At 39.1% G+C, this 19,311-nt stretch overlaps 1 protein-coding gene across 1 annotated transcript; it reads left to right on the forward strand.

Moving 5' to 3' along the window:
- Window positions 1-257: 257 nt before the first annotated feature.
- LOC119729865 (protein SSUH2 homolog) lies at window positions 258-15,193 on the forward strand. The gene is made up of 12 exons (XM_038202658.1): window positions 258-485; window positions 1,476-1,542; window positions 2,919-3,086; window positions 8,246-8,318; window positions 8,568-8,697; window positions 9,251-9,436; window positions 11,129-11,191; window positions 12,114-12,217; window positions 12,577-12,669; window positions 14,237-14,339; window positions 14,454-14,558; window positions 15,013-15,193. Exons 1-12 carry the CDS (start codon window positions 258-260, stop codon window positions 15,157-15,159), a joined length of 1,467 nt encoding a protein of 488 aa, XP_038058586.1. The 3' UTR covers window positions 15,160-15,193.
- Window positions 15,194-19,311: the final 4,118 nt, after the last annotated feature.

Genomic DNA, 19,311 nt, shown 5'->3' on the forward strand with positions numbered 1-19,311 from the left:
CATACAAAAGAGATTTATTCACATGGTGCTACCACAAAACTATAATCTTGTCTTAAGGCCAAGTAAAAAAAAAATTAACCAGTTTCTTACATGTCCCCGCTGGCTACCTTTTTTTCTGCCTGCCTCAATCCCCCTTTTTTAAATTCATACATATGCAATATTTATAGCAATTGTGTCAATATATTGTATATTTGTTGTAACTAGTGTACACTCAAGGAAAAAAGAAACGCAATGGCATTTACAGTTCAATAATTAACATGACCTCCATTCGCGTCAAGAACAGCTGTAATTCGTCGCCTCATGGATCGACAGTAATGTCGCAGCTGGTGCTGTGGGATAGCAGCCCACTCTTCCTCCAGTGCCGCCCTCAGCTGCTGTTGTGTCTCTGGGGGATGATCTCGTTGAGTGGTGGACCCCGAACAGCCTGGCCACTGCCCGTCGGTTCCTTCCGGCTTGGAGCAAGCCAATGGCTCGGTCTCTCTCAGGTTGTGACAGTCGTGGCATCATGGATACAAGTGTTTTTGGCGTCATTTTGGTGTCTTTTTATAGGCAAGGGTTGTGTTCAGGACATGAATGGTCAAATGCATATCTGGGAGTCACTCATGTGTAACCATTAGCATAAAATGCAAAAACACAGTTTTTGGCACTCACCCAAATCACTCAACCGGAACGCGATAAATACACATTGACGTTGGTGACTGCTCTATGTTCCGACACCCCTATGTTCCGACAACCTAGATTGTGTTACTCCCGGTTAGGGTTAGGGTTAGGGTTAGGAATAGGAATATGTGCAGTCGGAACATAGGGGTGTCGGAACATAGAGGTGTAGCCTAACCATTGACGTTTATCTCTAAAAATAAAATGCTCAAAATCTAGAACACATGCACCATTTTTACAATGCCGGTCCTACTTCCAAAATTATGAGAATTTTTATGTGGTGCGTTTCTTTTTTCCTTGAATGTATATAGAAAGGGTGACAGCTCCTTTGGACACAGTTTTGTATCAGCAAAAAAGTTCATGATATTTTGAAAATCTATAAAAAGTACCTTCTTCTTTCTCTGGATAATTTTGTTTTGGTTTTTTTTTATGTGTTTTGTGTATGGTACAGCTCCTGGTGCCCCACCACAACAAGGATCTCAGCAGCCATGTATGCGTGTGTTTTTTTTAATTTCTGAGAGATATGAGAAAAGGAATTTTATTCAGATAACAATGAGCTATCAATTAAGTACGGTGTTCTGCCGCAAAGAAAACTTTAACATTATTTTCTTCTGCAAAAATATATTAAAAGTATTTGATAAACAGATGATAACTTTTTTTCACAGGTAAGGCTTGTGCTACCGGTGGCAGCATTTTATGTAGTCTTGGATCGTACATATGGTTTCATGTTTATTTTGATTACACCAGCACATCTGCTCGCACTAACGTCTTAGGAATCCTGTAGTAGCCGTTTAACTTTTTCTTTATTTTCCCACTAGGCTTTCCTAGTGAACCAATCAGCGATCGTGAAATGGTTTATAGTCAGTCGCATGTGCATCAATGAACGTTCGGTACTGAACCCTTAGCCTCTCTTTTGAAAATGTATATGTAGTTTTCGCACGACAGTTGTAAACATACGAGCTACACATGCAGAAATTCAACTGTGAAGTGTGATCATCCAGTATCGCTGATTAGATATGCAAAGCAGTACTACCTCCGTGAGTGCAACTACCGGTTTCAAATGGGAAGCCGCCGTTTTGTTTGAAGACATCAATATTTACACCAACAGTGTATTATTAACATCAAACGGCCACGCACCCATTGCTGCAAGATTCCCAAGACGCTGGTGCGTGTAGGTAAAAAAAAGAAAACCATCGCTATTGATCACTGACGTCTTTGGCCAAGAGTACATTTTATGTTGTGAATCACTTTTCTTGTCCATCAAATTTTGGTCCAGATTAAAAAAAACCAACCATCTGTTAACTCCTTGAGCAGTGGCGTAGACAGGAATTTTTCAGTGGGGGGGGGGGGGGGGGGGGCGCTGGGGGGGCTGGAACATTTCATGGGGGGCGTCAAGCAGGGGCGTCAATCGCTTCTCAAAAGTGGGGGGGGGGAGGGACATACCTTGATCATAACTGATGCAAGCGCGAAGCGCGAAGCCCTTACGGCGTGGGGTTCGGGGCCCGCTTAAGGGCCCCGAAAAAAATTGGATTCTAGATGTTCTGTGGTGTGATTTGAAGCAATTTCTTACGACTTTCCTCCATGCTTTAACTAATATTTTCTTGGCAAAAGATAATTATTTGAACATCGTTTTCGAGGTTGGAGACATTGAATCAGCTATCGGTTCTGAGTTATTGGCGTGGGGTTCGGGGCCCGCTTAAGGGCCCCGAAAAAAAATTGGATTTTCGATGCTCTGTGGTGTGATCTGAGGCAATTTCTTACCACTTTAACCAATAATTATCTTAGCAAAAGAGATAATAATTTAAACATAATTTTTGAGGTTTTCTCAGCTAAAGGCATAAGAAAATTTGTGAACATTGTTTTCGAGGTTGGAGTCGTTGAATCAGCTACCAGAATTCTGAGCTATAGGCGTGGGGTTCGGGGCCCGCTTAAGGGCCCCGAAAAATGTTGGATTCTAAATGCTCTGTGGTGCTATCTGAGGCAATTTCTGACCACTTTAACCAATATTTTCTAAGCAAAAGATACATTGTAGTACATAATAGGGACCATGGCGTCATGTAGATCAATGATAATTTTTTTTTAGAAACTCAAAATCTCAGTGGGGGGGGGGGGGGGGGGGCGACTTGGGGGCGACAAGGTTTCATGGGGGCGGTCGCCCCCCCCCACGCCCCCCGGTGGCTACGCCACTGTCCTTGAGATCCCCAAGCAGTTGGGCATTTCCTCTTTATATTTGCTTGTTTCATTGTCAATGTTTCTCACAGCCTGGGCTCCCAGTGCTGCTGCCGAGGGCGCCCCTCCTCACAAGTTTGACAATGCTGCCGATACCGACCGAGAAGATAACGAGAACGCGACTGAGGGCGGCGATGTAAATCCTGACGTGAATTCGTTGGAACCAGTGCCGGGATGTGAAAGTGTGGCTCTCGAAGATGGTGAGATTCAATAACCTTGGCCAAATTACATGGAGCTGCTACTTAAGCACAGAAATTTTCTCAGCACAGATAATGTATGCTTAGTAAAAACAGGGGCCGATTTCACGAAGCACTAGATAGGAAGGGTAACTCGTCTTAACTCACGACTGGTCCTGGGATCATTTTCACCGAACTTATAGACGCACTCATCACCACCTAACTTCCTTAGCAATGCCGCAGCTGACTATTCCTTCCTCAATGTCTTAACTTAAAGGGAATATACAACATTTGCAAACATCGAAAAATTAAACTATCAAGATTTTACGAAATACCTTACTTGGATGTTGGTAAATGACAGTCAAAAGCATCCTGTAAAATTATGGCTCCTGGTGTGAAGTCATTTTCAAGAAATTGGCATTTTTGTATACATTTCCAACAGTGGTCGGCCGATCACCGTTGGAAAACCTAACTATTTTTCAACTTCTGCTTCAAATTTACCATTTTTTTCAGTCCAAATTTTGTTTGCAGGGGGGTATTTGGTAACATGTTCATGAACGGGTGCAGGCCAGCTACACTGATTCCATTACCTTACAATTTTCCGGCATCTATAAATCCATTTTATCCTTAGTGGAGTCAGGGAACCAGACTACTTGAACATTTGCGTTTTTCTTGGTTTTTCTAGCACTTTCGAACACAAAACTTCAAACATGTCAGTGTAACAATATTTGACCTACTATACTAACCCCTCAAGTAGTTCATTTCTGAAAATTACAGGAAAAGAATGATGTACATTCCCTTTAAGATCGGTCTTAGGGTCGCTATCTCATGAATAATGGGAGTAAATGCAGAATACCGCGCGCTCGGAAATACACCCCTAAAATCTCTGGCTATGCAGTTGGAATCACTGGAAAAGAATCACTGAATAAAATCTAAGTCCAAACCAACTACCCTGTTGCTGGCTACGCAGCTACGAAGTGGGAGTCCCCAGGACAATGCTTCAGAACGAAGCAACACAAAATGAATGGGAGTTGCTGAAAAATTCTAAGTCCAAACCATTACCACCCTGCATTGGATACGGAGTACAGTGGAGCAAGATGTGTGTGTGTATGCCTAGTACATACAGGTAGCGCTGAGAAGGTTTATTGAGGGCAATCATACGGTGGCTCATATTCGCCAATTTGCTGCGCAAGTCCCTTTTCCTTATGGCGTTAGATCGCCGTACTATTGCGTTATATCGCCGTACTATTGCGTTATAACGCCGTACTATTGCGTTATAACGCCGTACTATTGCGTTATAACGCCGTATTTTATTGCGTTATAACGCCGAATTTTATTGCGTTATATCGCCGTATTTTATTGCGTTATATCACCGTACTATGGCGATATATCGCTATACTACTGCGTTATATCGCCGTACTATGGCGTTATATCGCCGTAGTTTTGCGTTATATCGCCGTATTTAATTGCGTTATAACGCCGTATTTGTTTGCGTTATACCATTTGGTTACTACGAAAGCTTACGAAAGCCCATTAGCGCCACTGGAAGTATATATGTTACAGACTATTTAATTCGTTATTACGGATTATTAATTCGTTATTACGGATTATTTAGTTCGTTATTACGGATTATTAATTCGTTATTACGGATTATTTAATTCGTTATTACGGATTATTAATTCGTTACTACGGATTATTTAATTCGTTATTACGGATTATTAAGAGTAATTTCGTGTAAATACTTCATATAAGTGTCCACGCTCAAAAAATCGAATTTTTTTAAACTTCGAGGGATGAAAGAACTTTGGGAGCAAGTAACCAAAATAGACATTTTAAACCGATATTTTGCCCGTTGCCATGGTTACGGGCCATTATGTGTTTTGGCCATTTTGGGGCAATTTTTAGGCTGCAAAAATCCATTTTTTGCGTTATTTTCAAAGGTCATCAAGCCAAACTGCGAGGTAATGTAACAAAAGTAACTATATCACGACAAAGTATCATCCTTACCCTTGCAAGAAAAAAATAGAAACACTTCTGAAAAATCTCCTTTACATTATTTTCAGGTCCTATAATACAGCATGTTTTTACAACTAGCAAAATTGCATTTTTACCCAATTTTTATCCCTCCAAAATGGCACTTGCCAGGGCATTCAGAATAATTTCCCTTCGGGTATGGTTTGTTCAGACATTGGTCTTTTCATATCTGGTGAGACAATTTTGGGTTATTGTATATCCTTTGTGCAGTAGCGCTCCAAAAATGTTAAATTTCACAAAAACCTTAAAAAGTGTATTTTCAGTGTTTTCCTTTGTTTTGAGTAATAACTTGTATAATTGGTATTGTTCATGAATCAAGCACATTTTCACAAACAGAATCAGACTCTGTATCATTTTTAGACCAGTGGATGAATAGTAGGTCCTGTACTCCCATTCCCCACTCACACCTGGCTAGGCCCCGCCCACTCCCCCGTGCCACCGAATTTTGAACTTGTGTGTTGCATAACGAAACAAATGTAAATAAATAATATGCAAGTGAACACTTTAGAAATTACATAGACTTCCTTTTCACAGCCTCCCCTTCCCCCACCCTGGGGCCATTGCTTGGGGTTGAGGGTGGGGTGTGACCACCCACCAAAAAATTGGCTTTGTCGGTAAAATCATCGGGGAAAATATCGGTTTAAAAAGTCTAATTTGGTTACTTGCTCCCAAAGTCCTTTCATCCCACAAAGTATTAAAAAAACCCATTTTTTGAGCGTGGACACTTATATAAAGTATTTACACGAAATGACTCTTAAAAGTCATTTCGTGTAAATACTTCATAACAGTGTAAAAAAAACCGATTTAAAAAAAAAAAATTGAGCGTGGACACATATGAAGTATTTACACGAAATGACTCTTAAGAGTCATTTTGTGTAAATAATTCATAAGTGTCCACGCTCAAAAACTCGATATTTTTTTTTTTTTTTTTTAAATCGATTTTTTTTTATACTTTGTGGGATGAAAGGGCTTTGGGAGCAAGTAACCAAAATAGACATTTTAAACCGATATTTTGCCCGTTGCCATGGTTACGGGCCATTATGTGTTTTGGCCATTTTTGGGCAATTTTGAGGCTGCAAAAATTCATTTTTTGCGTTATTTTCGAAGGTCATCAAGCCAAACTGTGAAGTAATATCACAAAAGTAACTGTATCATGACAAAGTATCATCCTTACCCTTACAAGAAAAAAATAGAAACTTTTCTAAAAATTCCCTTTATATTATTTTAGGCCCTATATGAAGCATGTTTTTACAACTAGCAAAATTGCATTTTTTACCCCCATTTTTATCCCTCCAAAATGGCACTTGCCAGGGCACTCAGAATAATTTTCTCTTGGCTATGGTTAGTTCAGACAATGGTCTTTTCATATCTGGTGAAAAAAATCTTGGGTTATTGTATATCCTTTGTGCAGTAGCGCTCCAAAAATGTTAAATTTCACAAAAACCTTAAAAAGTGTATGTTCAGTGGTTTCCTTTGTTTTGAGTAATAACTTGTATAATTGGTATTGTTCATGAATCTAACGCCATAGTTAGGCGATATAACGCCATAAGAAAAAAGGACATGCGCGGGAACTCGTCTTAAGTCCCAAGATGAGTTGTAAGATAAGATGAGGTTTGTGAAATCGGTCCCAGGCTACCAGCCACAATGAGGATTCTTATAAGGACATACAGGGTGAGTAGCAAAAAACGAAACCAAAATGTCGGGCCCAATGATTGTTTTAGTGAAGTTCTGCATGTAGCACTTTCAAAATCTAGGATATGAAAGCCCAATTCATAAGCTTTCTTTTAGTACAAGAATCATGCAATCACTCATGTACTATTCAAATTACGGAGTTTAAAACACAACCACCGTTGTAAAATTCTTTCCATGGATCACAAAAAGGTGTGTGGTCTTTCAGCAAAACGAAAACAATTCACACACATCCTTATGTGATTTGTTTTCGTTTTGCTGAAAGAACACTGAATTTTGTTGTGATCCGTGGACAGAACCTCAAAACAGCCGTTGTGTTTAAAACTCTTTAACTTGAAAATTACATGAGTGATTTGAATAATTCTAGTACTAAAAGAAAGTTTTATGAATTGGGCTTCATATCCTAGATTTTGAAAGTGCTACATGCGCTATATGCAGAACTTCAGTAGAACAATTGTTAGTTGGGTTTTTTTACTCACCCCTGTATATACATGCACTGTAGTTTCAAACCGAAGAAATCTTAAAGGGAATATACAACATTTGAAAACATCCAAAAAACAAACCTACCAAATTATTATGAAATACCTTACTGGACTGTTGGTGAATGACAGTCTTATCCTGGTGTGCCGTCATTTTCAAGAAAAGTGGTATTTTTGTATCAGTTTCCAAAGCTGGTCGGCCGCCCAGGGTTCAACAAAAACCGGCTTTTTTAAAATACTCACTGCCCCCAATTTACCATATTTAGTTAGTCCGCATTTTGTTTGCAATCGATTACACACCTATGATAAAGTATGAACAGGTACAAGCCAGCTTGACTGGTTCCCTGATCTTACGATTGCCTTATGTCTATTAATTGCTCCATTTCATCTTAAGTGGGATCAAGGAACGAGACTACAGGAACATGATTGTTTTTCTTGGTTTTCCCAGTATCTACGAACACAAAACTTCAAACAAGTCAGTTTAACGAAACACAATGTGCGAATAATTTCTCAACTAAGAGAATGGTTCTGAAAAGAACCAGAGGTATAAACTCTGAGTTTATACCTCTGGTTCTTTTCAGAACCATTCTGTTTATACCTCTGGTTCTTTTCAGAACCATTCTCTTATTTGAGAAATTATTCGCACATGGTGTTTCCGCAAACTCTTCATTATTTAGTATCTCCACCATGCAAAGCCTCAAATCTTACTTAAGTCAGTGTAAAAATATTTGCTATAAAATACTAACCCCCCAAATCATCCATTTCTGAAACTTACAGCAAAAGCAAATGTTGTATCTTCCCTTTAGGATAATGAAGAAACAGACAACAACCACAGAGTGACAGTGGAAAATCCACAGAATCAGGCAGGGACTAAAACCCAAATTTAAAATCTTCCAAAAAAATCTTAGGGATTTTGAAGGATCTCAAAATTACACTTTTTTGGAAATCATTTTCCTTTTTTTTTTTTTTTTTTAACCCTAGGACCCCCAGTGCCTCCCCCTGCTTACGAACCTCCTACAGAAGGTGACCGTCCTCAAGAAGTCTTTTTTGACTCGTAAGTAACCACCAAAGAGTTTTATAAATTAAAGTTTAATTTGCAGTCAGTTCACCTTTTTACCTTGTTTTTCTTACAGCCAAAGTTGGCATAGACTGACAGCTGGGATGTATCCAATGTGGGCGAGACATGAGATTAGTACTTCAGTTTGTTGAAGAAAACATCACACGACTGGTTTAAATGTCTCATGTACGTCATTTGAGAATGACAAATGCTCTACTGCAGTTGAATATTTTTGTATATTTTCAGGGGAGATGATATTGGGGAGGAGGCCGCCAGGGCGGCCATTTTGACCTTCGTTGACGAACATTGCTGCTACGGTTCCAGACCAGCCAAGAACATGACCATCAGCAAGATCATTCCAACTCAAGGGCTTCACGTAAGTGGGCACCTTTTCAGAAGTGGGCATTTATTATGTTTTATGATGATTAATGTTTTTTATAATTGTGTAAGATATGGGGATATTCATATGCTTGGTATAGTAGCGCTGTACGTTGGTTTAATTCCCAAAAGGTTGTTAATATTTCCAGAGAAACTGTCATTTTAATACCAAGTATCCATGATTTTTCCCCCAAACGAATTCTATTTCTGAACGATTCAGAAAATGGTTTCATCAGCTATTAATACATTGTATACTTATATTTATTTTAAAGTAAAATAATTGTTTTTAAAAAAAAAGTTAGGATTTGATTTTTTAAAGTCAAACATTCATTTTTGAAATTGTTGGGCAAAAGAACAGAATTCAAGGTTGGAGGTTTTTAAAGTGCTTTTCTAGCAGTCTAGAGCTCATGAGTCCATTTGCTCTTCGAAAACAATTCAAACAATTTTTCTTATAATGCACAATAACAATGCTATAATGATACTATAAAAAAATGTGTGTGGCCCCCATCGTGTTCATTTATATGGCGTTCTACTGTATCATCATTCTTTAGTACCAGCTGGAAACCTTCAACGAAGCGAGGTCCACTAGTCGGAAGTTCAAGCCCTACGCTGGCGGCGACGTAGACGGGCCCGAGAACGGCGCGCCCCCGCCTGTGTGGTCCATGGCTTGCAAGCCGGACCAACAGTTCCTCACTCACAAAAAGAATCTAGAAGTCCCGCACACTTCGGTTGTCAAGGTCAGTTTGCAGAGTGGTGCTAAATCGACATCCATCCTCCTTCATTCCTCGTGCAATAATATACAAATACAGTGGAACATCGCAATACCGAACACAGCTATACCAAACATTCAGATATACCGAACATCGTGCTTGCAGGCTCCTGATTTTTCTGTACAAAACGTACACACTGTTGTTGAAAAATGTCAACAGAAGAGCGACAAGTGGCTATTATTTTCCCATGGAATGGAAGGAAAAGCCCCATTTAAGCCCCATTGCTGTACAGTGTAGGTAGTATATAAGCTCAAAAACTATATAGTTGGAAATTGTTCAAAGTAGTCTTTCAGTAACTACCAGGGTAGCAGGGTGAAGTTCTGAAGGGCGCTATTTATTGAAAAGTGATTTCCTCGAGCACCGGCAGCTTAAAATCGCTATACCGATCGATTGCTATTATCATGGAGCTATAATTATGAACACTTTCTGTGGATCCCGTGTTGTTCATTATAGGGGCGTTCCACTGTATAACATGGTTTTAGGTGGATATGATATTAGCTCCCCGAGGCATTGGAGGTTGACAACTGGAACCCTCAGAACAAGTGTGTCGACTACCAATACAGCGGGGAGCTAATATCGACTGTCCACCTAAATTAAACTGTGTTATATTTGTTTTGCTGTACCTCATACATATTCAGTTGCCAAATTTTCATATTGCAGTATGCACCTCGGCATACAAATCTTCAGAGAAACTGGTCCAGCTCACCAGAACAATAATTTGCTCAACCTCAGAAAAGTTTCTTTGCAACACAGTAACTCCTATTAAAATCTTTAGTGTTGACAAAATTCCCCAGTTTGGCATCTTTGAGCTTGGGAAAATGCTAACGAACATTTACGTGCGCCACCATCTTTTATGTGTAGCTAGGGCGATGTTCGCGTGTGCATATTACACCTGTGCAACAGTAAATTGCATGCATTGTACTAGACCGTCTACTAAGCATGCGTGTTTACCCTATGCGTGAATACCCTTGCGCGCTCTTGGTAAACAGTATCTGGCACGTGACGGTGAATGGACCAGTGAAAATTCGGCTCTCGATCATGAATATGTATGAGGCATAGTAAAATCTGTTGTTCCAGTGCTGATTTTAACTTAAATTTGTTAGATATTTTTTGTCTTTATTATTTTATTGATTTATTAACTAACTTTTAAAAGATTTATATTCTTTATTTTTAATACATTGCACGAAAGCTTTTATTATCCAGACAAGATATTTCATACTTGACTTGGTTCTGAGGCTTCAGTTTCACTAGACTTGATGGCAAGTCCTTGGACTAAAGTGGTTTATCCGCATACCGGCCATGCCACCGCCGTTCACGCAACGTGAGCGCTACAACCATTCATGCAAAAGTCATGTACATGTACATGTACGATGTACATACACGTACACTGCGCGGCATGGGATCGCACACGCATGGGGTCGAAAATGTACGTAGCGTCCCCGCTACTAGGACGGCATGCGGTATGTCGTACCCCCGGCACAGAGCTTGGCAGTCGCGGGCGGCGGACGCGATTAAAACCACTCATTACAGACTTGATTTCAAGTCTACAGTTTCACAGCAAAATATCTTTGTACTTTATCGGCCTACTTTAAAACAAAGATCGCTCTGGTGATGTGAACCCTGTAATTTTTTTCAGTACCTTTTTTTTCATTTTGACAGCAATGCCAACAGTGTAATGGATGTGGTTTGGTGACATGTGGAGGCTGTGCTGGATTGGGACGGGTAAGGAAAAAAAGTCAAAAAGTATGCTTGGGGAAGACACGGGTACAGGGCGCCTATACACACTTAATATTGCTCCTTAGCCCAACTTGTAGGCTTTGAATTTCGTTTTATGAAAAAAAATAGCAAAAATAGGTTCTTGGTTTTTAGCTGCTATGTCGCGGGCTGAATTGGCTTTTGACACTTTTAAATCCTAATCCACTTGGCCGTTTTGGCTAGGAACCATCCTCAATCCTGCAACATCCTCCAACTAAAAATTAGATTCAGCCTCAATCCTCCAAACTCTTTTTTTTTTTTTGATCAGTGGAGGGGTGAAAGCATTGCCCCAATCCTTCAAAATCCTCCAAATTACTCAGTTTTTTTGGGTTGAGGCTTTGTTGATGACGTTCAGAAGCAGTGTGGATGATAGTGACCATAAGGGCTGAATTATGCATGGCTGAACAAAAACAATGCAGGGTACATCCTACGAACTTGACACACTGCATCCTCCAAAATCTTTTTGGCCTAGATTTTAGAGGGTAGAGTTATACCTAGATTGCATTGTAAAGCAGGATAGAGAAGCAGTTTTGTAGTTGAGTTCTTTTGTAGACAAGTCGTTTCAGAAGTCGACTTGTGATGTTCTAATTGTGATGGACTTAATGTGATGGCCATACTTCTTTTGGAGACTTGTGATGGACTTTTGATGGACTTGTGATGGACTTGTGATAGACTTGTGATGGACTTGTGATGGAATTGTGAAGGACTTGTGATGGACTTGTGACGGACTTGTGATGGACTTGTTGTGATAGACTTGTGGGGACTTGTGTTGGACTCGACTACAACACTGAAAAGAAGAAAGAAGCCAGATGGATGAAAAAGCTCACTTGAAAAATAAAATCCCATCAAAACCTAACTAATTTGATAATTCCTCCTTATTTTTGTTTAGGTTTCATGCAGTTCATGTTTTGGAAGCGGCACTAGGACTGAATACCGTGGTGGTGAAAGATATACTGTTACTTGCACCTGGTGCTACGGTTCAGGACGAGAAACGTAAAAATAAAATCAAAGCAAACAAAAACACAAACAATTAATAAACAGCAGAACCCCCAAAACAAACAAATTCACACCTGTTGTTACAGGTTAGGTATATGCAATACCAACATGCTGCTTACAATTGATGCTACAAAACCACAAAAGAGATTTTCTGTTTTACAAATTTGTCAAGCTCAAAAACACAGAAATTTAATTCAATTTTGAAATCTAAAAAGCATACTTCTGTGCTTTGTATTTATTTGGGGGGGGGGGGGCGTAGGAAATTTTTACAATGTGATTTCTAACCATGCCAGAATTTGTTTTAGTATAAAACATATATCACAGTGTTGTTTATGTTTGTTTGTTTTCTTCCTCAGGTGTAACCGTTGTATGGGTGACGGTAGAGTCGAATGCCCCTCTTGTGAGGGCCATAAACAGCTTCGTCACTTCATTATGCTGACTGTCTCCTAGTAGGTTTCAAATATTTTTTTAGTTTGTTTATTTTGGGGGATAAAGGGATCGAGTCTAACTCAAGAATTGGCAAACCAAAGTAACACAAGCCAAATTGGATGGTGTTGCTAAGTGCATGAAGTCTGCTGTTCTTATTCCTCCATGCTATAACTGAGTCTCTGGCATTTCATTGAGACTGTAAGCAGTAAGCACAAGGCAGAGCATGCTTTAATTATACACAATTTGCTTAAACATAGTTACGCAACAATAGAAATACACTTGCATCTAATCTGTTCGCGTCAGAGGACGTGATAACATATGCACTATACACAGGCACGGCTGACGGTTAAAATGTCAAGATTGCCTCAGTGACTCGCCTTCGGGGTGACGTCTAACATGCTAATGACGTCTAACATGCCCTTTGTACACAAAACACAAAGTCTGTGATAGTGTGAAGTATGTGTAGAGGCGGACCATGTGTTGATCTTGAAGTGGCCATTGTGGACAGGCTGTTGTTCGACAATTAACGCTCCAGAGTAGTGAACAAATATGAGGTTTTGGCAGGAAACATCGTACAAATACTGTTGAAACGACTCTTGCGAATCAGTATTTGTGGTCTTTAACTGTATATCAGAAGTTGGCAGGGAAATTTTGCCTTTTGCGAAAAATCAAAGTTTTCGGCAAAAAAAACCCTGGCGCGAAGTATGATGATGATGATGATGTACTGTTGTACGGTCCCTGTGAAATACGCCAGTGTTGCAGTCGAGTCCATCACAAGTCCTCACAAGTCCATCACAAGTCCATCACAAGTCCATCACAAGTCCATCACAAGTCCATCACAAGTCCGTCACAAGTCCGTCACAAGTCCGTCACAAGTCCGTCACAAGTCTGTCACAAGTCCACACAAGTCCATCACAAGTCTGTCACAAGTCTGTCACAAGTCCATCACAATGCCATCACAAGTCCATCACAAGTCCATCACAAGTCTGTCACAAGTCTGTCACAAGTCCATCACAATGCCATCATAAGTCCATCACAAGTCCATCACAAGTCTGTCACAAGTCCATCACAATGCCATCACAAGTCCATCACAAGTCCATCACAAGTCTGTCACCGGTCTGTCACAAGTCCATCACAATGCCATCACAAGTCCTTTAGTCTCAAGTCAAGTCACTAGCTATTCAAATGAACTGTTACAAAAGCATTCCCTTGTCATTGTTATCGTGTTTTTATGAAAGGACTTGTGATGGACGCGACTATAACACTGAAATACAAAGGGTTCTGTTATTAAACAGAAAGTGGTGTACTGTTACTAGATGTCTTGGATTTCAATTTTACATTGGATCTTTCCATTCAACACATTTACTTGGTGCTGTCGGAGGACTAGCGAGAAAGGAATTAACAAGCTTACTCAGGTTGGAATAGAACCCGAGACCTCCTGCTACCTCCACCACCCCTCTAGTGTAGGCGTACTAGTTCTTATCTCAAATAGAAAGGGTGTTGCAGTCAATTTTCGTATAAAGGAATTTTGTGCTGGGATGTCATCTCTTGCAAAAATGACACGTGATGTAAATTTCTTCATTTTAGCACCAACAATTTGGAGGACTACATCTTGGAACGCTCGGACATGCCTGACGAGCTGATTAGGAACGTCAGTGGACAGACTATCTTTCAGCAGACGTTGCCTCATGTAAGTGATCAAGCTACGTCTGCATTACTTAGCTATGTCTGTCTCTCTCCCAGAATGGTTTTTTTTGCCAATGATAGCCCTGTAAATGTGCTTATATGAATATTTGTTTGACAGGTGTGGCCTATATCCCAATACCCCATCCAAGAAGTCAACGAGAATTCGATTCGTCTGGTTGAAAAACATCGCACCGCCTGGCCACATGCTATGACTCTTCAACAGGTAGGGGAATTATGACAAAGATATTAAGATACTTGAGACTGCAGAATGACTTGTGACTGACTCACAAGGACTCTAAGGCGTACTGTGACTTTGGTTACTACCCAGAAACGGAACCCTGCTAAAATTATTCTGCCTGAGATGGTATCATTCAGAAGAAAACCATCATTGCAGTAAGCAATCTTTTTAGGTGTATTAGCAAAGGAGTCTATAGTTACAAGACCAAAATGTTTTGCATATGTTTTGTCTGTTTTTTCAAAATGTGTAATAACCACTGAGCCAGAAGTTGTACAGGTTAGATGTCATGCATCCTACTTGAGATTTTGGGCAATTTTGTTGCTTCAAATGAAAAAAAAATACAAAAAGCAAACGATCCTATATAGCCTTCCTTAAATGTAGCTTTGGTTAACAGTAATTAACTTGTGCACATCACTTTCTTGTTTGTTTTGTACATAAGCGTCAGACACTTCGCTCTGTACCTGTGACTGAAGCTCATTATGACTGGAAAAACATTAGCACTCGTTTCTGGGTCTATGGCTTTGAGCATGAGGTCCACGCCCCGGACTACCCCCACCAGTGCTGCTGGGGGTGTAACGTCCTGTAAGGTCAACACTAGCCTTGACCAAGGCTATCAGCTTGTTCCCGCTACCGCACACCGCACGCGCCGCTACACAATCACTAGTTGTACTATACCGTTAGCCTCAACGACCCTTGCGTGTGCTTTGTTTGCATGTACGTACGCCCCACACACACTTCCGCAAACAGCCGTACAATAAGTCGAAGTATCTTCCGCCTCGACTTACTGTACGGCTGTTTGCGGAAGTGTGTGTGGGCGTATGTACATGCACACAAAGCACACGCAAGGGTCGTTGGGGCTAACGCATAGAGCTGTATAATAAAGAACTTATTATATAGCTCTATGGGCTAACGGTATAGTACAACATTGTGTCGCTGCGCGCGCGGTGTGCGGTAGCGGGAACAAGCTGGTAGCCTTGGTCAAGGCTAGGTCAACACAAGCCTTGAGGGTTCAGCTGGGGTCAAAGTGAGGGGTCAAAGTGAGGTGTCAAAGTGAGGGTTCAGCTGGGGTTTAAAGTGAGGGGTCCACTAGGGTCGAAGTGAGGGGTCACAGTAAGGATCATCTGGGGTCAAAGTGAGGGGTCACTTGGGGTCAAAATAAGGGGTCAGCTGAGGTCAAGTGGGGGTCGGCTGAGGTCAAAGTGAGGGGTCAACTGCGGTCAAACTGAAGGAGTCGGCTGGGTTAAACTGAGGAGTAATAGCTGGTTTTACCCTGTGCAGTAAACTGGGGCCATACTGACTTACTGAGGTCAGGTGACCTGAGAGTTCAAAAGTGCCTGGGCATTTGTGACAAAATAAATCAGAAATCTGCACAGCTACTGTTTTATTTGAATTCTTTAACTTTCGTTTCAAGTTCACAAAATGATGGCAATGGGTTGTCAGAAATGTCTCCCTTTGAATGCAAAGCATGACTGGATCTGCAAATTGCTATGTGTTTGTATGTATACATTATGCTTAATTTTGCTTTGTTGTGTGCTTGGTTTTAACATTATTAAAAGTACTGAAATGTTAACAATTATTGAGTATTTTCGGCTCAAAATATGTAATTGGCAATGCCAAGTCTCCTAACCATTTTAGAGTTAGCCCTGGAGCAAATTGCAGATTTTTTTTTAAGTTCAGTAAATTGAGTATTTAAAGCTGTGTCAGGGCCCAATTCACGGACCTGCTGTTAGCACAGAATTATGCTAAACGCAGAACAAATTTTGTCTAGCAAAACTTTATAATTGGTTGATATTTTATGCTTATTTTATAGGTGTGTTGTACGTAATGGTATTTAAATTACCATTTGAAAGAAATTTGTATTAATCAAATATGTATGTAACAATATTTGAGGTGCTATACGACATGTACTATGTAATGTAAAGTAATTTGCTACTTTGTATTTGTGATCATTGCCACGACAACTGAAATTGTAAGAAACTCGCCTTATCAACTGTTAAAAGAGAAGAAATATAATTTTTGAAACAAAATATTCTATCCTTCAATATAGAGAATATAAGTTTATAAAAAGAATGTTTAAACATGTACATCCTAACAAGTCTTAATTTTTGTTTGACATGAAGTTTTATATTGCAGTAACATTATTTTGGTCTTTAAAAATAACCTTTAATATCTATTTAAAAAAACATATATTCAAATTTCATAAACCTTAATATTGTACCTTTAGTTTTTTAAAAACTTGTAGCGTTTTCAGATTACCAGTTCTTGATTATCAATTCATCTTAATCTTTAGTTAATTATCACACTTTAATTATCACTGTTACTTTTTGAACTTGTTTAATGGTCATTCTTGTAAAACGATTAATCATCCTTATTGTAATGCATTACTCATCATAATTTTCCTTGTATCCATACACCACACAGTGTGCCTAATGCAGTGTGTAATCCCTATTGCCCTTCACTGCCCAGTGACTGGTCATTTGACACTGGAATTTGCTCAGTACAACCTAGTTTTACTACATCATTGTTTTAAGGTGTTATTAAGGTGTTATTTATTATTTCAAAGACAACCTGTTTCCACAGTATACAGGGTGAGTAAACAAAAAAGGAAAAACAAATGGTCCCCCCTATTTTTATTTTTTTAAAGAAGTTCTTCATTTAGCTTCTCCAGATCTAGGATATAAAAGCCCAATTAATAAACTTTCTTTTAGTGAAAGAATTATTCAAATCGCTCATGTATTTTTCCAGTTATGGACTTCTGAACACAACCACCGTTTTTGTTTAACCTCGTCCACGGATCACATTTAAGGTACGTGATATTTCAGTAAAATGAAACCATGTCGTTTCCTGAAAATGATATCACATTGATATCACAACTCTTGACAATATAAAGCATATTATTTTAACATTGGAAGCAGCAGGTTTTTAAATAAATGTTGTGATGAGTGCCAGCTATAATGGTTATGAAAGTGTTCCGATGTGGTGTTTTTTTTTTGATATGTGAATAGTTTTCGTTTTGCTGAAATATCAATGACCTTTTGCAAGCAATTATGCAACAAACACCAAAATGGATGTGAACAAGTAGCATTCTTTTAATTGATTAAAACTTTATTTTACTTATAATTAGTCCACAACAATATTTTAATACACATTGGCATCATGGGCCAAGTTTGGCCTGTTGCATTCAGATGAAGATGATAAACTGAACTGGTAAAAGTGAACCAAGGAAAAGAACTGGATGAACTGACTACATGATTGAATAAGCCTCTGTACTGATGACGTCAAACTTTGTTTGCGTGTGTGCTTTCCTAAGGTGCTCAGTGGACCGTGGACCCCCACTGGCTCCATAGGAAAGTGCACACGTAAACAAAGTGTTACGTCATAAGTACAGAGGCTTATTGAATCGATACGTTGAACTGACGAGTTGAAGATTGTATCAAAATTGAACTGAAGATTGAATGACTGCTCATGGGGCAGTACTTATACAGGGTGAGTAATAAAAAAAAAGAAGGAAACCCAAATGGTGCCCCCTATTTTTTTATAATATATGTTATTTTAGAAGTTCAGCATGTAGCGCGTTAATCAAGATTAATAATAGGAAATCCCAATTAATGAGCTTTCTTTTAGTAAAAGAATCATTCAAATCGCTCATGTACTTTTCCCAGTTATGGAATTTTGAACACAAACATTTTTTAACCTTGTCCACGGATCACAATAAAGGTCATTGATATTTCAGCAAAACGAAAACTATTCACATATAAGAAAAAAACACATGAGAACACTCTCATTACCATTGTTGCAGGCACTTATCACAACATTATTAAATACCTGCTGCTTCCATGAATAACATGGTTAGTCAAGACTATGAGTTTTGATATCAATGTCATTTTCAGGAAACGACATGGTTTCGTTTTTACTGAAATATCACGTACCTTAAATTTGATCCGTGGACAAGGTTAAAAAAATCGTTTGTGTTTGTGTTCAAAATTCCATAACTGGAAAAGTATATGAGCGATTTAATTGATTTTTTTTTCACTAAATGAAAGCTTATTAACTGGGCTTTCCTATCCTTGATCTTGAACGAGCATCATGCAGAACTTCTTTATAAAAAAAAAAAATAGGGGGCACCATTTGGGTTTTCCTTTTTTTTTTACTCACCCTGTATAAGTACTGCCCCATGAGCAGTTCATCAGTGTCAGTTCATCCAGTTCTGTTTTCCTTGGTTCACTTTTACCAGTTCAGTTAATCAATGTGTAGCATTTTTAGATATTGTGGAGTAAACGGACACGGTAAACACAGTCCTTAACCAAAGATGTGAATCGACTTATATCCATATTCCCCGACAAACTCATTGTGTTTATAAGCGATGCTTCATTAGTAAAATAAACTTTTTAAATTTTGAATGCTAGTTGTTCACATCCATTTTGTTTTTAGATATTGCTTTGCTATATTCCCGACCACAAAAGTAAGAAAGGAAAAATAGTTCTCCGAAGAGAAAAACAATAACTTGCTTGATGCATTCCAATATAAATTTGCGCCATAAAGGTGAATACAAGAGCTGAAATTGTGTATTGTTTTATTTATCATTAATTTGTGAATTTGGATCTTTGAAAATAATGAAATGGTTGGAAAAGACGTAGTGTTCCCGATCCGAGAGAAAACTGGAGAAATGTGTTCATTTGTTGTCAACCGTCTGCTATTGTAGTTGCACAATTTGTGTCAACAAAAAATTACAACTGGA

Source organism: Patiria miniata, unplaced genomic scaffold (assembly GCF_015706575.1).
Source record: "Patiria miniata isolate m_02_andy unplaced genomic scaffold, ASM1570657v1 HiC_scaffold_21, whole genome shotgun sequence".
Classification (NCBI taxonomy): domain Eukaryota; kingdom Metazoa; phylum Echinodermata; class Asteroidea; order Valvatida; family Asterinidae; genus Patiria; species Patiria miniata.

Coding starts and splice junctions, on each gene's coding strand:
- LOC119729865 (XM_038202658.1), top strand. CDS start 258: ATGACCTCCATTCGCGTCAAGAACAGCTGTAATTCGTCGCCTCATGGA. Junction 8,698..9,250: donor TTCCAACTCAAGGGCTTCAC/GTAAGTGGGCAC, acceptor ATCATTCTTTAG/TACCAGCTGGAAACCTTCAA. Junction 12,218..12,576: donor TACGGTTCAGGACGAGAAAC/GTAAAAATAAAA, acceptor TTTCTTCCTCAG/GTGTAACCGTTGTATGGGTG.